Here is a 20,195-nt window from a genome sequence, read left to right as displayed (position 1 = left end):
TTTGCGTTTAAGGTAATTATTAATATGTATGTTCCTATTACCATTTTCTTAATTCTTTTGAGTTTGTTATGGTTGGTCTTTTCCTTCTCTTTTGTTTCCTGCCTAGAGAAGTTCCTTTAGCATTTGTTGTAAAGCTGGTTTGGTGGTGCTGAATTCTCTCAGCTTTTGCTTGTCTGTAAAGGTTTTAATTTCTCCATCAAATCTGAATGAGATCCTTGCTGGGTAGAGTAATTTTGGTTGTAGGTTTTTCTCCTTCATCACTTTAAATATGTCCTGCCACTCCCTTCTGGCTTGCAGAGTTTCTGCTGAAAGATCAGCTGTTAACCTTATGGGGATTCCCTTGTGTGTTATTTGTTGTTTTTCCCTTGCTGCTTTTAATATTTTTTCTTTGTATTTAATTTTTGATAGTTTGATTAATATGTGTCTTGGCGTGTTTCTCCTTGGATTTATCCTGTATGGGACTCTCTGTGCTTCCTGGACTTGATTGACTATTTCCTTTCCCATATTAGGGAAGTTTTCAAATATAATCTCTTCAAATATTTTCTCAGTCCCTTTCTTTTTCTCCTTATCTTGTGGGACCCCTATAATTCAAATGTTGGTTCGTTTAATGTGTCCCAGAGGTCTCTGATTCTGTCCTCAATTCTTTTCCTTCTTTTTTCTTTATTCTGCTCTGCAGTAGTTATTTTCACTATTTTATCTTCCAGGTCACCTTATCCGTTTTTCTGCCTCAGTTATTCTGCTATTGATTCCTTGTAGAGAATTTTTATATTGTATTGTTCATCATTGTTTGTTTGCACTCTAGTTCTTCTAGGTCCTTGTTAAACGTTTCTTGTATTTTCTGTATTCTCTTTCCAAGATTTTGGATCATCTTTACTATCATTATTCTGAATTCTTTTTCAGGTAGACTGCCTATTTCCTCTTCATTTCTTAGGTCTGGTGGGTTTTTACCTTGCTCCTTCATCTGCTGTGTGTTTCTCTGTCTTCTTATTTTGCTTAACTTACTGTGTTTGGGATCTCCGTTTCGCAGGCTTCAGGTTTGTAGTTCTCTTGGTTTTGGTGTCTGCCCCCAGTGGCTAAGGTTGGTTCAGTGGGTTGTGTAGGCTTCCTGGTGGAGGGGACTAGTGCCTGTGTTCTGGTGAAGGAGGCTGGATCTTGTCTTTCTGGCGGGCAAGTCCACATCCGGTGGTGTGTTTTTGGGTGTCTGTGACCTTATTATGATTTTAGGCAGCCTCTGTGGTAATGGGTGGCGTTGTGTTGTGTCTTGCTAGTTTCTTGGCATGGGGTGTGCAGCACTGTAGCTTGCTGGTGATTGAGTGGAGCTGGGTCTTGGTGTTGAGATGGGGATCTCTGGGAGATTTTCACCATTTGATATTACGTGGAGCTAGGAGGTAACTCAGCTCTCCCATCTCAGAGGCACAGGCCTGACGTCCGGCTGGAGCACCAAGACCCTGTCAGCCGCATTGCTCAGAAGAAAAGGGAGGAAAAAAAGAAAGAAAGAAAAAATTAAATAAAATAAATTTATTAAAATAAAAAATGGAAAATAATTATTAAAAATTAAAAAAAAGAAAGAACGAATGAAAAGAGCAACCAAACCAAAAAACAAATCCACCAATGATAACAAGTGCTAAAAACTGTACTAAAGGAAAAAAAATACAGACAGGCAGAACCCTATGACAAATGGTAGAAGCAAAGCTATAGAGAGAAAATCACACACAGATGCATACCCATACACATTCACAAAAAGAGATAAAGGAAAAAAAAAATATATATATATATATCGTTGCTCCCAACGTCCACCACCTCAATTTGGGATGATTCGTTGTCTGTTCAGGTTTTCCACAGATGCAGGGTACATCAAGTTGATTGTGGAGATTTAATCTGCTGCTCCTGAGGCTGCATGGAGAAATTTCCCTTTCTCTTCTTTGTTCGCACTGCTCTGGGGTTCAGCTTTGGATTTGGCCCCACCTTTGTGTGTAGCTCGCCTGCGGGCATCTGTTCTTCACTCAGACAGGACGGGGTTAAAGTAGCAGCTGAATAGGGGGCTCTGGCTCACTTAGGCCAAAGGGAGGGGGGGTACAGAATGTGGGGCACGACTGTGGCAGCAGAGGCCGGCGTGACGTTGCACCAACCTGAGGCACGCCGTGTGTTCCCCCAGGGAAGTTGTCCCTGGATCACGGGACCCTGGCAGTGGTGGGCTGCACAGGCTCCCGGGAGGAGCGGTGTGTATAGAGACCTGTGTTTGCTCACAGGCTTCTTGGTGGCGGCAGCAGCAGCCTTAGCGTCTCATGCCCGTCTCTGGTGTCCACGCTGATAGCTGCGGCTCATGCCTGTCTCTGGAGCTCGTTTAGGCAGTGCTCTTAATCTCCTCTCCTCACGCACCGTGAAATAAAGTGGCAAGGAAAAGTCTCTTGCCTCTTCGGCAGTTCCAGACCTTTTCCCGGACACACTCCCTGTTAGCTGTGGCACGCTATCCCCCTACAGGCTGTGTTCATGCTGCCAACCCCAGTCCTCTCCCTGGGATCTGACCTCCAAAGCCCGAGCCTCAGCTCCCAGCACTCACCCACCCTGGCGGCTGAGCAGACAAGCCTCTCGGGCTGGTGAGTGCTGGTCAGCACGGATCCTCCGTGCGGGAATCTCTCCGCTTTTCTCTCAGCACCCCTGTTGCTGAGCTCTCCTCCATGGCTCGGAAGCTTCCCCCCTCTGCCACCCCCGTCTCCGCCAGTGAAGGGGCTTCCTAGTGTGTGGAAACTTTTCCTCCTTCACAGCTCTCTCCCAGTGGTGCAGGTTCCGTCCCTATTCTTTTGTCTCTTTTTTTTCTTTTTTCTTTTGCCCTACCCAGGTACGTGGGGAGTTTCTTGCCTTGTAGGCTGTCTGAGTTCTTCTGCAAGCATTCAGTAGGTGTTCTGTAGGAGTTGTTCCACATGTAGATGTATTTCTGATGTATTTGTGGGGAGGAAGGTGATCTCCTTCTTACTCTTCTGCCATCTTGAACGTCTCTTCTGGTTTACCTTTGTTGCTGGGATGTGTTTTTTCTGAGCTTTTAATGTGAGCCTGGCACATTATTGTCTCTTCAGTACCAAGAGGACTATGGAAATTTCTTCTTTTCAGATAAACTTATCTCTTCAGCCTCCTGCTTTTTTCAATTTTAGAATTTGGCAAATATCTTGAGTAGAAGTCTTACCCATATCAGCAATTGCCCACAGGAAAAAATGTGGTTAGAAACTGTCAATATCAATTCATTACTCCCTGAAGAGCTTTCAAGCTTCCACCTGAGATTCTCATGAATCCTCCCACTAGTGAGTCTTTTTTTCTCAAACACTGTGAGACTGCAGGAAATCTTACTTTGCTTTTGAAAGGTTTTGGCTTAGACCTTTATTTTCCTCAGCTGTGTAGCTTTAGAATTCAGAAAATGTCTTGAGGAGAAAGCTGGCTCTGAGATCTCTAATTCTGGCACTTCAGCCCCATGGAAGCAACAAAAATTCAGTGATTTTTTTTTTTTTTTCCACCCTGGTAGCTACTCTCTGCCTGGACCTAACCCAGATTCTCAGTCTGTTTCTGTTCCTAGGTTTGCCAAATGCCTCCAGGGACAGCTTCAGATCCTCAGCTCACCTTTAACAGGTCTGCCTTCTTTGCAATTTTATTCCCTTTAGTTTTCATTGTTTCCCAGCCTTCTGGTGTCTTTAAATATATGTTTTCTCTAATTTTTTTTTACTACCTTTCCTAGTTTTTGGTGGGAGTATTGGCCTGTAGAAAACTAGGTCATTCCCTCAAGCTTCATCTTGATACCAAAGCCAGAGAAAGTAGCACAAAAGACAAAACTTACAAACTAATCTCACAATTATGGATGAAAACAAATTTAGCAAGTCAATTCCAAAATATTTTAAGAAAGTAATTTAGCATTAGTATGTAGGATTTATTTTAGAAATGCAAGGATGGTTTGATATTTAACAATCTAATAATATAATTTATCACAGTACTAGGTGAAGGAGATAAAGTATATGAACATCTTTATATATTCTAAAAAGACATTGTATAACATCCAGCCTGCATTTCTGATTTTTAAAAAAAGTTACTAAAATACAAGCAATATAATATTTCAATAACGTGATAAAGAGCATCTTTGTGAAATTCAGCAGCCATCATAGACATAGCAGTGGAAACAACATTTATTTGCATCAACTTCAGAAGAATGGTGAAGATTGTTCTCACCACTGCTTTAGAAGTTCTATCAAATAAGTATGGTAAAAAAAAGAATAAATTACAAATAATATAATGAGCCATGTATCTTATCATTATTCATAGATTATTATTGTGTGGTTGGAAAACTCAAGAAAATGAACTGAAAAATAATTAGGACCAATAAGACTTTTGGTTACATGGTACACTTAGAAAACAAATCAGCTTCTCTTATGTTAGCAAACCCTCATGGAAAGTATTGCCTTAAAAGTGCCCTATTTGCTATTGAGGCATAAGATATAAGATCTCTGTGAGTATACTTAACAAGTAATGTATAACACAAATGTGAAAAACATGTCACAGAATAATTTAAAAGATCCTTCATTATGTACAAATATATGCATATTATATACAAATATATGTGTTCTAGGATGAGAATATTTCATATTGTAGAGAGTTTCTTTGAAATTAATCTAACTGCAATGAATATCAAGTGAATTTGATGGTGGTGGGTTATCTTAACAAAATAATTCTACAATTCATTCAGAGACAAAATTGGAAAATATTTGCCAAAAAAAATAGAAATGTTATTATTAACCAAATAACTTAATATTCTTCTTACACTGGAATAGACTGGTAGGTTAAAGGAATAGTTAAATACAAAATCTATAAATATTTCAAAGTATAAGTAAGAATTTAGTACATGATAAAGATGGCATTTAGCAATTGCTGTTACCAATACTATCTGCTCATTTGGGTAAAAACAATATTAACTGTATCTCATATATCAAAATGAATTCTAGACCAAATTTGTGTTCATATTTTTAAAAGAAAGAAATTATGGGGAAACCAATAAAAATATTAGCAAATATTTCTATAATCTGAAAGTGACTCACCATCATAAGGATGACACCAAAGACTGAAATCATTAAGGAAAAGGTTAATAATTTGACTACAAAAATTGATTTTTAATCATTTAGGTTTAATGCACCTAAATGGTATTAATTAAGAAAATAGAATGTAAGATTATCAGTAAAAACAATTACGATAAATATTCCCAAAGGTTAATATCTATAATGTATAACAAAATCACACATTCTTTCAAATTTAACAAGAAGAAGATACAACTTGATGAAAAAGTTTACAAAAGTTGTATTAAGGCAGTCAGAAGACAAGAAAAATAAAAGACTAGTGATAACATGAACAAAACATGTAATTCTAGTAATAAGATATATATAAATGTTGTGGGGTATTTTTGCCTATAAACTTGCCAAAAGTAAATAAGAAAACGATAACATTCAATATTTGTGATTAATATTTCAGGAAATAGTTCTCCTGATACATTGCTGGTTGGTGTGTAGTCTTCTTGGTGGATATGGTTGTAGTCTCTTAGTGGTTAGTTTTTCAATATCTCTCATATATCTTTTAAAATTTGTTTACCTTTTACCCTGCAATCACATGTATAGAAATCTAACTGAAGTAATCATGGGTGTATTATAAAATTCAGATATAAATATGTTCATCATAGTGTTATCTTTTGTATAGTAAAGAGTTGGGAATAAATTAAAAGTCCAGTAACAGATGTATTAGCTAAATAAAGTATTATATATTCACATAATGTGTTGTCAATCATTCACTAAATTTAGATGATATTTATTCATTTAAAAATATGTTATTTATCTCTTAATTTGGAAAGCAGATTGCTTTTCAAACTGTTTGGAGGCAAGGTGAAGTTCAATGATGCTCTTGATTTTAATCCCCACATCACTCATCACCTTGTTCTTTTTCTTTTTTTTAATAGTTATTTATTTATTTATTAGCTGTATCGGGTCTTAGTTGTGGCACTCGGGCTACAGAGTGCGTGGGCTCTGTAGTTGTGGCACTCAGGCTTAGTTGCCTGGTGGCAGGTGGGATCTTAGTTCCCTGACCAGGATCAAACTGTCCCCTGCATTGCAAGATGGATTCTAAACCAGTGGACCACCAGGGAAGTCCCCATCACCTTGTTCTTAAATAAAGAAGCCTGAGGCCTAAGAAAATAAAAAAGGGAATTCTCTGGCTATCCAGTTGTTAGGACTCAGTGCTTTCACTGCCAGGGCCGGGTTTCAATCCCTGGTCAGGGAACTAAGATCCTGCAAGCCACTTGGTGTGGCCAAAAAAAAAAAAAAAAAAGCCAAAACTGTAACAATATGATCTCATTTTTATTAATATACATATAGGAGCATTATTCATCTATATTATATATAGTAAAAATCTAGAATTAAATACTCCCTGGTATAACCGTACTCATCTTTAGTCTGTAATTTTTCCCTTTTGTTTATCTGTGTTAAAAGTATTTTTTCCTGTCATGAAATATTTATAATCCTGGGTTGGGAGAAGGTGATGTTTAGAATCATTATTCTCTATCTCAAGATTATTTTCTTTGATAATTAATTTATATTAAAAAAACACTTTTATTGATGAAAGATTTTTTTAAATGTGTTTCATATTTTGAAAGGAAAATGGGCAGTAGTAATTTGGTCATTATGTCTCCCCCAGAATTGTACAGTTATTTGAGTGAGTAAGATTTTGGAGTATCATAAGGTAAAAATGCAATACTGCAAGTCAAAACCATCCTGTATAGGTGTTCTCAATATTCAAATTTCTTGTTTTTTTATTTCTCTATTCTTAAAATAAGAAAACAACCCTCATACTAAGTGTTACTGTTCATACATGTCATATAATACAGTGGTTCCTGTATATACAGGAGCTATCATATGTCAATACCATACTTACTTTAACATCCAGGCAATTTAGAAGTAGTACTCTGAGTTAAACTCATGTTTGTCTAACTCCAAATACATGCTTTTTCCACCTATAGTGATGTGATCTTTGTTACAGGGTTATTTTGTAGGTAATTAGTTGAGGGTTTTTTTCTTTTCTTTTTTTGTTTATTCTAAGCTACCATTGCTACCTAAATACTATACAGTAACCTCTCAGTGTAGATTGAGTTGATCCTACCATTCATAATCACCTTACCACTTACCATTCAGAATTGAAATTGGAGGTAATTCACAGCCCTGAATCCTCAATATGGCTTTCATAATTGCCATGTTTTTGTCTTGTCTAATATAGAGATGTCTTTCTGAAGCCACACGTTCAAAAAGTAGTCATATTCACCAACTATTGTATTCATTAGAATCAAATTAGTATGATTTCTAAAACTGTCCCTTGTTCTGGTTTTCCACAGGGAGCAAAATAGATGACTCAGAATTTATGTTCACGTTCCCCAGCATGCTAGATAAATTCTTCATGGAACCTCATTTTAGTAAAATGTATTAGCAAAACAGAGCTGTGTCTAAAATTCACTGTTGTACATTATTAGCAAAAGATGAGAGAGGAAGGAGCTAGCTATTTCTGAGAAAGAACCAGAGTCATTTGTCTTTTAATAAATATAAATACTTCTTTTCATTTAAAAAATTCCCTAGCAATAGTGACTCTCTGTCAAAGAGGATTGAATGATAGGAAATAGGGATATGGAAAGAACTGTAAAGAAAAAAAGCAGACTGTCTCGTTCTCTTACACTTTGAAATCCCCGGTTTTTCTTACTTCTCAGGGATGTTTTGTCACCACAGTAGCGACAAAGCTAAAGGGGTATGTTAATGTCTGTGTGCGTGTGTGTGTGTGTGTGTGTGTGTGTGTGTGTGTGTGTGTGTGTGTGAGAGAGAGAGAGAGAGAGAGAGAGAGAGAGAGATGTGTGTGAGAGAGAGAGAGAGAGAGAGAGAGAGAGAGAGAGAGAGAGAGATGATATCCTAGATTACACTTTATTAGACAGTGAATGATTAGGGGAAAATTATTGAAATTTGTAACTATTTTCCCCTTGAAGTTTTGGTGACCAAGGTAGCTTAGCTCTTTTCATGAGGCACCCACAAATCATTGTAATAATAAGGTTTCTACAGTTAGACTTCTAAAATGTTGCTGTTTCCTTTGAATTAACAGATGAGGTAAGCACACAAGCATTTTATCAGGCTCCAATTGTATAATTTACAGTTGCATGCATAGCTACTCATTTTGCATGCTCAGCATAAGAACATACTTTTGAGAGTTTATCCTTGTTATTCTGATAATTATCTTTCAGAAATGCTTGAGAGAGAGGAAATACTGTCTCAAGTAACAGACCCAGAGGAGGGAATCTTGAGTTAGTTTTCTTTGTCTGCTGTTAATGTTAATTTATATGACCTGGGGCAAGATCTCTCTTAACCCACCTTGTTTTGCCTTAGTTTCTTTGTCTGAAAATACAGTGATACCTGTCCTTGGTCATCCTTCCTGGGCAGTTACTTGATGGCTTATCTTTAAGGGAAAGTTATTTTCTACATACAAGTTCCTGAAATTTTTCCTATCTAAAACCCTTTAAAAACAGACATTTCTGGTGGCACACCATTTAATTCTGTGAACTGCTGCCATCTCAAGACTAACCAAATGATTCTGCTATTTAGAAACTGTCAGTGACTTCCATTAAGTACAAAATCTGCTCTGTAAACATCAAGACTTTCCATAATATGAACCCCAAACTACCTTTTTGTCTTTGTCTCAGTTTTCTATTAGCCCAAGACTGAAGTATTGCTGTTTGTCAAGCACACTCTACTGTTTTATACCCTTGGTGTTTTTTCATGCTTTTGTCTACTTTTACTGCTTCTGCCCCTTACCTGTATCTGTTGAAATCTTACCCATCCTTCAAGGCTCATTTCAAATCCCACACCTTCCATGAAGTCTTCTCCAGTTCACTTAACCAGATGTGACATCTTCCTTTTTTATGGCACTTCTTTTATGGCACTAGCCTAATTCGGTCTTGGGTGGGTTGTGTCCTTCATTTGTGTGCTTACTTCAAGAAATGGGAGGGTGGTAATTAAGATGTATGTGTGCCAGATGCTTTACATGTGTTATATGTCATCCAGTTAATGAAGACTCAAAATGCCTCAATCAGATAAGTTTTACATTTTAGTAATGAGAACATGAACTCAGGAAAGTAATGTACTTTGTAAGAGATATAGCATATAGGTGTCAGGGTCAGGATTTAAACAGATTTATTTGAATTTAAAACTTTTCCGTTTTACCATCTTACCTACTAGATTGATTGTCCGCTGTAGGGCTGAACTCTGGATAGATGGAGACTTTGTCTTGTTCATCTCTATCTCTGTGTACAGTTCAGCATCTCCCATGAAATGGTGCACAGTAAGTTTTTGTAGAGTTCTTGTTTTGAATTATAAAATAAGTGAATTCCTACCTGGGGATCAAAAACCATTTTTGGATCATATACATTATTAAAAGTAATCATTTAATTATTAAAAATAAAAGTCATAAATTTTATTCTGAGATAAGGACCAAAGGTTTGTTTGGGTTAAAATTCTAAATTGGTCTTTTTCCTTCCATATGCTCTCTTGCTTACCCAAATAAAGAAGGTAATTGTTTTTCAAGTGACAGAATTTTAATTATAAAAATGCCTTGCATTTGTGTATTACTTTATAATATTCAAACTTCTTTTGCATATTCTCATTGTCTCATTTGGTTTTTTAAACAACCTCTATGATGTATGAATAGTTATTATTTTTCCTTGTGGACAGATATGGAAACTGAGACCTAAAGTGGTCTTGTGGAAGGTCAGAAAATGAATCATTAGTAGGGGTAAATCTTAGGTTTTTTTACTCTGGGTCATGCTTTCTCCACCGTATAAAACTGTCTCTCAATATTTAATAATAGCTACTGTCTTTTGAGTACATATCATGTACCAGGTACTATATTAAGCATGTTTTCTGTGTCTGTGCGTGTTTGTGCATATGAATTTGTTGCAAGGAATAAATGAGAATGTACGTATATCATGTGTGTGTGTATATATATATGTGTAGACATGTATTTTTTTCCTCTGTTGGAGCAAAAATTACAGATTTACTGATGATTTCTCTGTCTACTGAGAAATTGTTCCCTTTTTCTGTGCTGTTAAGATTTTGGTTATTTGAGCTGCATAGAGTACTTTGAAATAAAAAAATTAGCTCATTATTAGTGTGGTATTGGATTTGTGAGTTTAGTTAGTCACTTACATCCCTTAGGAGTTTCATATTTCTACAGAGGTATCTTTGTATGAGCTATTACTTAGCACTTTTCCCCCATAAAACTACTATTAGCAATAGCCACAGCCATTCTTTCCAGTAGTATTCAGCCAGTAGTCCTTTGCCCCTTTAATTATATTGATCGTTGGATTATCTCCTGCTCTTATAATTATTAAATATAAGAGTAAGAAAGTTTGAGTCCAAATACTAATCCTTCTAATTCTTTATTTGGTGATGAGATAAAGTAGAAAATAAGGAGAATCTAGAGCTTAAAGGACTATAAAATCCTACAACTTTAACACTCCATATCTGATATGCTGTTTAAGAGTCAGAGATACCAGTGAGAACATCTTGGATACTGCTGTATCTGACCATCTTAATATCTTGGATACCTTTATAAAATGGAAAGGAGGCTGCTCTGATTTTTCTCATTGGTGCTGGGGTAATGGAAAACTGGATATTTTCTGAGGACAAAACAATTATTTCTATATTGCTTATAAGAGCAAATAATTAAAAACAACCTTAATTGTATAATAGGTAAATGGTTATATAAACTATAATACTGTTGCTCAATGAACTATTATGCATTTATTAAAATGAATTTTATGAATATCAAATAGCATTGCAAAATATTTATAATATAATGTTAAATGAAAGAAGCAGAATGAAAATTTTGTAAGCATAATGATTACAAGTGTGTAAAACTCTAAAAACATGTTAAAGTTCAGAAGGAACTATGTTAAATGTAAATATTTGTGTTTGTAGTAAGGCTTCCTAATCTTTTTCAAATTGTGGGTATTTTATAATTTTTTGTTATTGGTATTTTAAAAAAATTTAAACATTTGCTATATTTAAAAAAATCCTGAGATATCATAGCTCCTCTTCCAGTTCATATTTGCCTTTGCTCATACAACAGTGAAAGAAAAAAAAATCCACATTTTAAAGTTTATTTATGTTCTGGTCTTCTTCATCTAGCTCATTTCAGTCTGCATATTAACCCCTTTTTACAGATTAAATTTAGGTATAGACAGTAAATCATTGCCCAAGATCATACAAGTAATACATGGTAGAACAGAGAGGCCTCTCATGCTGAAGCCCATGATCTTTTGCTATAGTAAACGAGTTGCTTTTTCCTAAAATTTCAGACTAAAGAAGATGTTTGGAATATGTAGGGATGCTGTAGAGTTGAGGTATCCTAGTAATAAGTTCTAGGCAAGAGGACTGAGAAGCATGATCAAGATTAGATCAGGGATAATAAATCATAACTGAGGCCAACTGAGGGTATGTGGTTGTTAAAGGAAGAACATAAGGCAGAGTTTTTCTTTATGCCAGTGTATTTCCAGATGTGTACTCTAGAAACACTGGTGTCTGTCATGCCCTCTTTTCATCAATTTTTAGTGATTCGTATGCCTTCTAGTGTAACTCTTGTCTATACTATGTATATTTCCCATAATTCCTTTACATAAACCCTTTGACTTCAGCCAAGTATATCTATTCATTGTTCCTAAACATACTATGCTTATTCCTGGCTGTAGATTTTTGTTTATACTTTTCTTTCTCCTTGGAAGGACTTCTCATCTCACTTTAAAATATTTCCTTCCTTTGAAATACAATTCAAAGGCTATTTTCCCCACCAAGTCTTTCAGGACTGGTCCCCTTCCTCTCCAGAGGGAGGAAAATCCCAAGGGTTTGACTTTCTTGTAAACATCTATAGATCTTATTATGTCCATTCTCTATTTGAAATTTAAGATATATTATCTTTAATTATTACTTTTTCTATATATTCCCATTATCATCTACTCAGATTACAAGTTCTTTGAAAGAAAATGTCTTAGACTTTTTAATATATCGAACACTGAATAAGTATCCAGTGAATATCATGAAGAGATTGGATATGTCTAAAAGGGACATCATGTATGGAACAGTGACCTCCAACTCAAATGACTGTTTGCCATCACATGACATCTTTTCTGATTACAGCTCTTTATTACAAATTTATTTTGCTTTACAATTCCATTTCATAAGAATGAGGTTGGGAAAGCAGTGAAAATGTATTTATCCAAGTTCCCAAGGAAGAAAATACTGCGCTTAGGAATATTGCAGTTAGGTCATTATAAACTACATTTTTACTTCTTTGACAAGATGGTAAATTTGAGCCTGCCATTTGGTGCCAAGATACTCTAGCACATCTAGTGCACATACTATGGGGTGAGGAGTTCACAGTTAAATTAACAGGAATCTGGCACATGCCACTGTTCTGCAGTACTTTCATGGTGGTTTACAGCCACAGTTTTAATATGGTTTAGTAAGTGCTTGAAGTTCTCCAAACAAATGACACACATTATTGGAAATCAGACACAGTGCATACTTGCCTCTGGGGACTCCTCCTACTTTGAATTAGGAATTGCAGGCTTGTTGCTTTTTAGCTCCCTGGTTGTAGATGAGGTCCAGGCTCTTCTTAGGGAAAAACTACCATCTTGAAGAATTATTTTTGTGACATACATACACACACACAAAGCCAAAAAAATGAATTTTCTACCCTGAAATGCTTCCCTGAATGTATTACAATATATTTAAAAAATATAACATAATGCATTTTTGATTATGTTAAGAATATCTACTTGTTCTTTTCATTTCATTTAGGATAATTTGATTGCCCTTACAATATTCCTGCAAATGAATTATTTACTACCTTTGTTCCAAGATGGAGACTTTTTTCAACACTTACAGTGACAGTCAAACTAACAAAGTGAGGAAGTTTTATGTCGTGTCTTTGAATATGAGTGTTTTGTTTTGGTGAATTGCTGGGTTTTGTTTTTATTTTAAGTTTCATTGTTTTGTATCTTGATAACTCCTTTGGAAGACAGTCTTAGGATCAAGAGCTGACGAGGACCTGAAAATGGGAAGCTGTCTTTCAATAGACAAACAGGCCCCAGCTCTGCAGGCTCAAGGAGTCTAACATGAACCCTTTGTGAAGGTAGTTTTCTTCTATGCCTGTTTCTCCTATATGTGAATATATATCCAACTGGAACTGTGTAAAATCTAAGGATTGTTCTCTAGAACTGTATTTTTGGTGCCATGTTGACCATATCTATATTTCTGCTGTTGTAAAACAGACATGGTGACCCCTATAGCTCATTGTTTTATGTAAGAGGCCCTTGAAGATATGTGTTTTTTTAAAATACTCCATCCTTGAGAAAAGGAAATAAGTTTATTTACTTATTTTTAATTGAAGAATAACAAACATATAGAAAAGTAAACAAATCATAAGTACATAGTTTGATGAATTTTCACAAAGTAGACATACCTGTGTCATCAGCATGAAGACCAAGAAACAGAATATTACCAGTTTCCCAGAGGACCCTTCTAGCCTTTCCCCTGTCAAATCTTCACCTTTCTCCCTGTGGGTAATCTTTATCTGTACTTCTAATACTACAGCTTGGTTTTGCCTATTTGTGGAATGATACAAATTCCATTCTTTTGTGTCATGTCATATGTATTCTTTTGTGTCATTTCTTAGGCTCACCATAATTAATCTGTGATAACTAGCATTTGTTCATTCTTATTCCTATATAATATTCCATTATATGAATATGCCTTAATTTGTTATCTGTTCTAAAGTTTTTAGACATTTGAGTTTCCAGTTTTTGGTTATTAGAAATAGTGTTGCTTTGAAACTTCTTGTTTATGTATTTTGGTGAACATATTTCTTTTGAGTACATACTTAGGAGTGAAATTGCTGTGTCATAGTGTATGAAAATGTTCAGTTTCCTGCCAAACAATTTTCCAAAGAATTATACGATCTATATTTAGGTTTATTTGTCTTTATCATTTTAATCTTTCTATTGGATATATATTGGTATTGCATTGATATTTCATTTGAAATTGAATGGCGCAGTGGTTGAGAATTCACCTGCCGATTCAGGGGACACGGGTTCGTGCCCCGGTCCGGGAAGATCCCACATGCCGCGGAGCAGCTGGGCCCATGAGCCATGGCCACTGAGCCTGCGCGTCCGGAGCCTGTGCTCCGCAATGGGAGAGGCCACAACAGTGAGAGGCCCGCGTACCGCAAAAAAAAAAAAAAAAAAAAAAGAAATTGAACAACATTTCACATGCTTATTGGCCACTTGTATATACTTGTATATACTTCTTTGTGAAGTGTCTGTTCAAGTCTATTGCCCATTTTTTAACTGGGTTATCTGCCTTTTTATTAAAGATTTTCTGTTCAGGATATATTTAGTTAAGCAGCTGTGGTATGTTAATGGAAAAAGGAACTTTGCAGATATGATTAAGCTAAGATTCCTGAGTTAGAGAGATTATTTTGTAATATCTGGATGGACCCAGTGTAACCTCAAGGGTCCTTATAAGAGGGAGGTAGGTGTGTCAGAGTCAGAAAGGGAGATGTAATGATGGAAGCAAAGGTCAGAGTGATATAGCCAGGAGCTGGGAAACGTGGGCAGCTTCTAGAAGCTGAAAAAAGCAAGGAACAGATTTTTTCCTAGAGCCTCCAGAAGGAAGTTACCTTAATTTTAGCCCTATAAGGCCTATTTTGGACTTCGAACCCCCAGAACTGTAAGAAGCCACTAAATTTGTACTGATTTGCTACAGGAGCAATAGGAAGCTAATACAGCTGTACTCAAAACTTTTGGTCTTCAGACTCCTTTTTATTGAGGAATCCAAAGAGCTTTTGTGTATGCTCTTCATATCTATCAATATTTATCATATTTGAAATTAATACTGAGAAATTTAAAAATATTTATCTGTTTATTTAAAAATAACAACAATACACCTATTATTGTTAATGTGAATAATATATTTTTCAAGAAAATAATTCTGTTTTCCAAAACCAAAGAAATTTAGTGAGAGGAATGACATTGCTTTTTTTTTTAATATATAACTTTAATGTCTGGCTTAATAGAAGACAACTGGATATCACAAATCTACTTCTGCATCAGTCTATTGTGATACATTGTTCTGGTGGAAGTATATGAGAAAATCTAGCCTTGTAGATATGTTGAATAAAGGAGTACTTTAACAGCCTTTTTCAGATAAATTTTTATATTTTTTGATACTATAGCAGAACTTGACATATAATAGTTTCTTATAGGTTAGTCGCAATGTAGAATCTGAAACCTTATCAATGAATTTTTCATATTCTGTAACCTTAGAGTTCATTGGTCTATTTTGTACTTTGAATAGATCTTTTACCCATGCATGATTTTGTAGCATCATGCATTGTTCATTTAGAAAATATTGGTCCACTGAGTTGTCCAGATCTTCCAAATGTTGACATATTTTAGTATATAATATAAAAAAATCACACTCAGTATTATTACTACCAGTTTCATTTAAAAAGTCTTTAAGTACTGGTGAGCTATATCATGATGGCAGATACTAGTTTTTCAAAATTCAAAATTTTGCTTGTAAGCTTGAATTGTGTCATTGGCAACTAATACTGTCAGTTGTTTTCTTTTAAGTGGCAGACTCATTCTGATCATTTTCAAGAAAATGCCTACCAAAAACCCAAGTCTGAATAACCATAATTTGTCTGTCAGCTATTTTTTTCAAGTTGGAAAAAAGGATGTTCCATGAAAAAGGGAGCTAGTTCAGCTTGCAACCCAAACTATCATGCAAATGCTTTTCTTTATCATGCTTTAGTATGCAGCATAAATATTTTATGCAAATTTACCAGTTTGTCACAGAATATAAAAGAGACGTACGTACTCAAGGGTTGGGATTTAATAAAATTAATAACTTTTACTGCTTCTTCAACGACATTCTTACACGAAACTGGCATTTGTTTTATTGTGCATGCCTGGCATTGAAGAATACAAGAATTACCAGTACAGTTTGGTGCCATGCCATTAATTCATGTTAAGGCACCAGCTGTTTTGCCCATCGTTACTTTTGCAAATGTCAACACGAGGGAAATGTCATCAGTGCAGATTTCAACACAATGAAAAAAGCAAATAGCATGTTAATGTTATTGTGAAAATTGTTTTGAATTTGTGGACCCTTGAGAGAGTCTGAAAGACTCCCAGGCATCTGCAGATTACACTTCGAGAACCACTATACTAGTTATAGTCTTTTATACCTGTACTGCAAATATTTTCTTCCAGTTTTTGGCTTGCCTTTTCACTCTCTTAATGATGTCTTTTGATGGTACGTATTGCCATTTGAGAAGTATACATTTCTTTTTAAATATAATTTTCAAAATTAAACCTTTTTTCTCCCTAAGGGATTGAAGTATTGGTCATGACAAGTTGTTCATGTTATCATTTCTCTATTCTACTTCTCTGTGCCACATCTCTGATTCCTAGTCTCTCTGTTTTCTCGGTGATACTGAGTTTTCCATTCTGTATTGTTGATGTGTGTGATCTCTGCTTCTTATAGGTCTGTATTTTTAAATTATATGTATTTACTATATTTTACTTTATGGTTCAAACATCACAGGTAACCTGAAGCATTCATGATATTAACTGGTAGATTGGAAAGGAAAAGGGAAAGATTATAAAACTATATCTCAAAGATTTATGTGAAGTTAGGTTCCTCTAGATAACAGGTAGTTTTTCATTAACAGTTGTAGGCCTGCAGAAGTTTTATTTCAGGTAGTGATTTATTCAGGATTATCCTAAAACCATGAAAACTTTTATGGAGTAAATAATAATATTGCTTAACATATGGTAAACATTTAATAAGTATTAACTATAAAGTTTGTAATAAATAATACTAAATCTTATGTAATAGATGTAACATATTATTATTATTAAAACTTTAAAATTCTTCTATAGTATGTATATAAGAAACGTTCATTAATTTGAGATTATTGAAGGAATAGTGTTGATATGCTACCTTGTCATAAAGGAAATATGAAAGGTCAGTTACTGAGGGGACATTTAATTGTGATCTTTCTTTAGGGTTTCCCTTTCCTTTAACAGTGGTCCATAGGGATACATCCAGTGGTTTTTGTTTATCTCTTTACCTTCCTCGTGGAACCTGGACTCCCATGTGTAAGACAGGGACTGAGTCTAATGAGCATAAGCTTTATAGCATGTTGAGTTTCAATAGTTCAGCTCTGATCTTAGTTCATGGCCCCAATCTACTGCAAATGATATGGCAATGATTAGCCCTAATCATACCTATTCTATGATTTTGAGGGAAGATTGCTAGACCTGGAATGATTTTATTACTGATGCTAACTGTGGAGAGTCATGAGGAACATCTAGTAATCTTCTGTCTGATTCCGTGAATTCCTCTATTTTACATAGCATTTGATCTGCTTTTGAGTAAAAACTGCCACTACCCCAAACTACCAAACCACAATGTCTTTATAGATAACTCACAAATATTTACTTTTCTTATGACTTACCTTGACTCTGTTTTGCCATGATTTAATAAGTAATCTCTCTCACTGTTTAATTCATTTACTTTTTAAATATCATGTGAAAGTCCCATGATTAACTTTTAATATGTTTATACCATCTACAATATATGATCTCTGCCTTTGAAGGCCCTCTGGTAAACGTGCTTTCTCTGATTTCATGGAACCTGAGCAGATATTTGGCTCAGTTGCTTCTATCCAAAAGCCTGGGAGGCACTCTGAGAAAGTGATCTTGTCCAAATACCAGAGTTTAGCTTCCTTTTCCTCTTTACTTCAGATTTCTCTGCGGTCCGTTTTACCCTCTTTATAGTAACAAAGTACGTGAATACTGAGGAGCCTGCCACAATTTTCTGGAGTTTATTATTATTCCAAAGGATAGACTTTCACATTGTTTTGGAAATAAAGCAGTTTATAGCTTGCTGCTATGAATATTGTTCCTGACTCTTACCAGTAATTTGCTGCCTTTATATTTTAGAATAAAATTTGGATAACCTCTGTTTCCTCTTCTAGAAATGGAAAATCCAAATGCTGGAAAAAGTGGTTGTATGGAAGATAGATTAGACCTGTTTTGAATGGATCTAAAGAGTAGCAGTTAGAGAGAAGTAAGTTAAATAGAGCATGAACTAGTTAATTCATGGTCAGCAGTAAAATAGAGGATAGTATTTTTATGGGACACTTACTGCAAAGGCAGTGCATGCATAGGACAGAGTGCTAGACTAGGACTCTGCGTCTTCCAACCCTGAGATTCCTGTGTTTCTACCTCTATGTGCTGGAACCACAAATGAGGAATAACTTGGTGTATAATTTATCATGGTGTCTGTATAATGTTTAGAGGTCATCCAACCCAATAACTTGAAAAGCATATTAGAAATTACACTAATAGCAAAGATAAATTTTGATGGACCTGAATTTGGAGTCACTTTCATTCACCTTATATTTCTTGTATTACTCTTATTTAGGTATTAAATACTTATATTTGATCCAACATAGTTGTAGAACTTCATATTGGGAGGAATCTCTTCTAAAGCTTCATTATAATTCTGTCCTCCAATAACTGCAATGGGAAAAATGCTATAAGACAAATTGGAAAGTGAAGTGAGGAACTAAACACCAAAGGTAAAGGACTGAGAACATAATTTATAGTTTACTGCTCTGGTATAAGATTTCCAAAATCTATATAATGTAAGCTGAAGATTATTTTCCTTTTTCACTTAAGTATAAGTGAAACCATAGACTTGAAATTGTATGCTTTTCTCTTATTTCATTTTTGGCACTATGGAATGTCATATGACCTTTTCAAATTTGTGAATATATAAAAGAATGCTGATGACACTTAGTCTCTCCTAAAAGTCCTTAGCCACCTTCCCAGATGCAGTTGTGACAATCACAGTGTCCTTTCCAATACTGGGCAGAGCTTATCCTGAAGTGAACTGATCCATGGTTAGTCTCCTGTCCCGAATTTCTAAGACACCAGTGAATTCAATATTTATAAAGACCTTAGATTTGAGCAGTTTAGATGTGATCATACTATTGATTTAGCCAGATGCTCCAAATCAAGGGAATTGTTTTTATAGCACAACATATTGTCATTTTGCTAATTTTTATATTCTACTTTCATTTTATATTTACCCCATTATTTTACCTGTCTAGGATGATATGTTAGGTGTAACATTTTGTTCTTTTATTCTGTGATCCCAAAATAAAAATCCTTTTGTTAATTCAGAATCACTGATAATAGATATCTAAACTTTTCTCCCACAAGTTATTGTTTTAAATATACCTCGGACGCTTCCCTGGCGGTCCAGTGGTTAAGACTCTGCACTTCCACTGCAGGGGGCGCAGGTTTGCTCCCTGGTCAGAGAAATAAGATGCTACATGTTGTGCAGCGTGGCCAAAAAAAATAATAATAATAAATAAATAAACCTTAAGTGAAAATGCATTAAATAAACAAATATTGAAACTATGTTGAAAATGTAGAAAAATATATTAGTTGTCTCTTTGAAAGTTGTTACCTATATCATCATGAGTTGATTTTGCAAACGGTTGCCTAATCACAATTTGAATACCAGTTAGTTAAATTAATAGAGAATGGGGTCAGCGTTGGGCCCAGCAGCTGGAGGCCAGGCTCACCACACACACTGCTCTCTTTTGAAAGGGTAAGAGAAAGAAGAGGAAAAGAGAGAAACTACAGGAATCTACATCAGTCTAAACTGAATCTGTAATGTCTCCAACGCCTGCCTGTTCATACTTTAATTGATTAAAATTTCAAAAAAGGACCAGAAAGCAGAACAAACATAGAGTATGGGAATATTAGCCAGACAAAAGCAGAGAAGAATGGAATGAAAGACAAAGAATTATAAAATAAACACTTTGAGAGCAGAAGCAAGAACTACAATCCTGCAGCCTGTGGAACAAAAACCACATTCACGGAAACATAGACAAGATGAAAAGGCAGAAGACTATGTACCAGCTGAAGGAACAAGATAAAACCCCAGAAAAACAATTAAATGAAGTGGAGATAGGCAACCTTCCAGAAAAAGAATTCAGAATAATGATAG

General features: G+C 35.3%; 1 protein-coding gene across 10 annotated transcripts in view; it reads left to right on the top strand.

Annotated features, from left to right (window-relative positions):
* The window catches only part of EXOC6B (exocyst complex component 6B), a 735,227-nt gene that overhangs the window by 440,105 nt on the left and 274,927 nt on the right, over window positions 1-20,195 (top strand). The window contains exon 19 of one of the 10 annotated variants that reach the window (XM_024133531.3): window positions 9,282-9,377. The exons of the other annotated variants lie outside the window; for them this stretch is intronic. Within the exon in view, the coding sequence (XP_023989299.1) occupies window positions 9,282-9,299 (18 nt within the window). The 3' untranslated portion in view covers window positions 9,300-9,377. Of the gene's footprint in view, window positions 1-9,281; window positions 9,378-20,195 lie in introns of those variants that run through there. 10 annotated transcript variants of the gene reach the window in all.

This window comes from Physeter macrocephalus, chromosome 12, assembly GCF_002837175.3.
Source record: "Physeter macrocephalus isolate SW-GA chromosome 12, ASM283717v5, whole genome shotgun sequence".
NCBI classification, from domain to species: Eukaryota; Metazoa; Chordata; class Mammalia; order Artiodactyla; family Physeteridae; genus Physeter; species Physeter macrocephalus.
The sequence above is the reverse complement of the archived record's forward strand: the minus strand, read 5'-3'. Positions and strand labels throughout refer to the sequence as shown.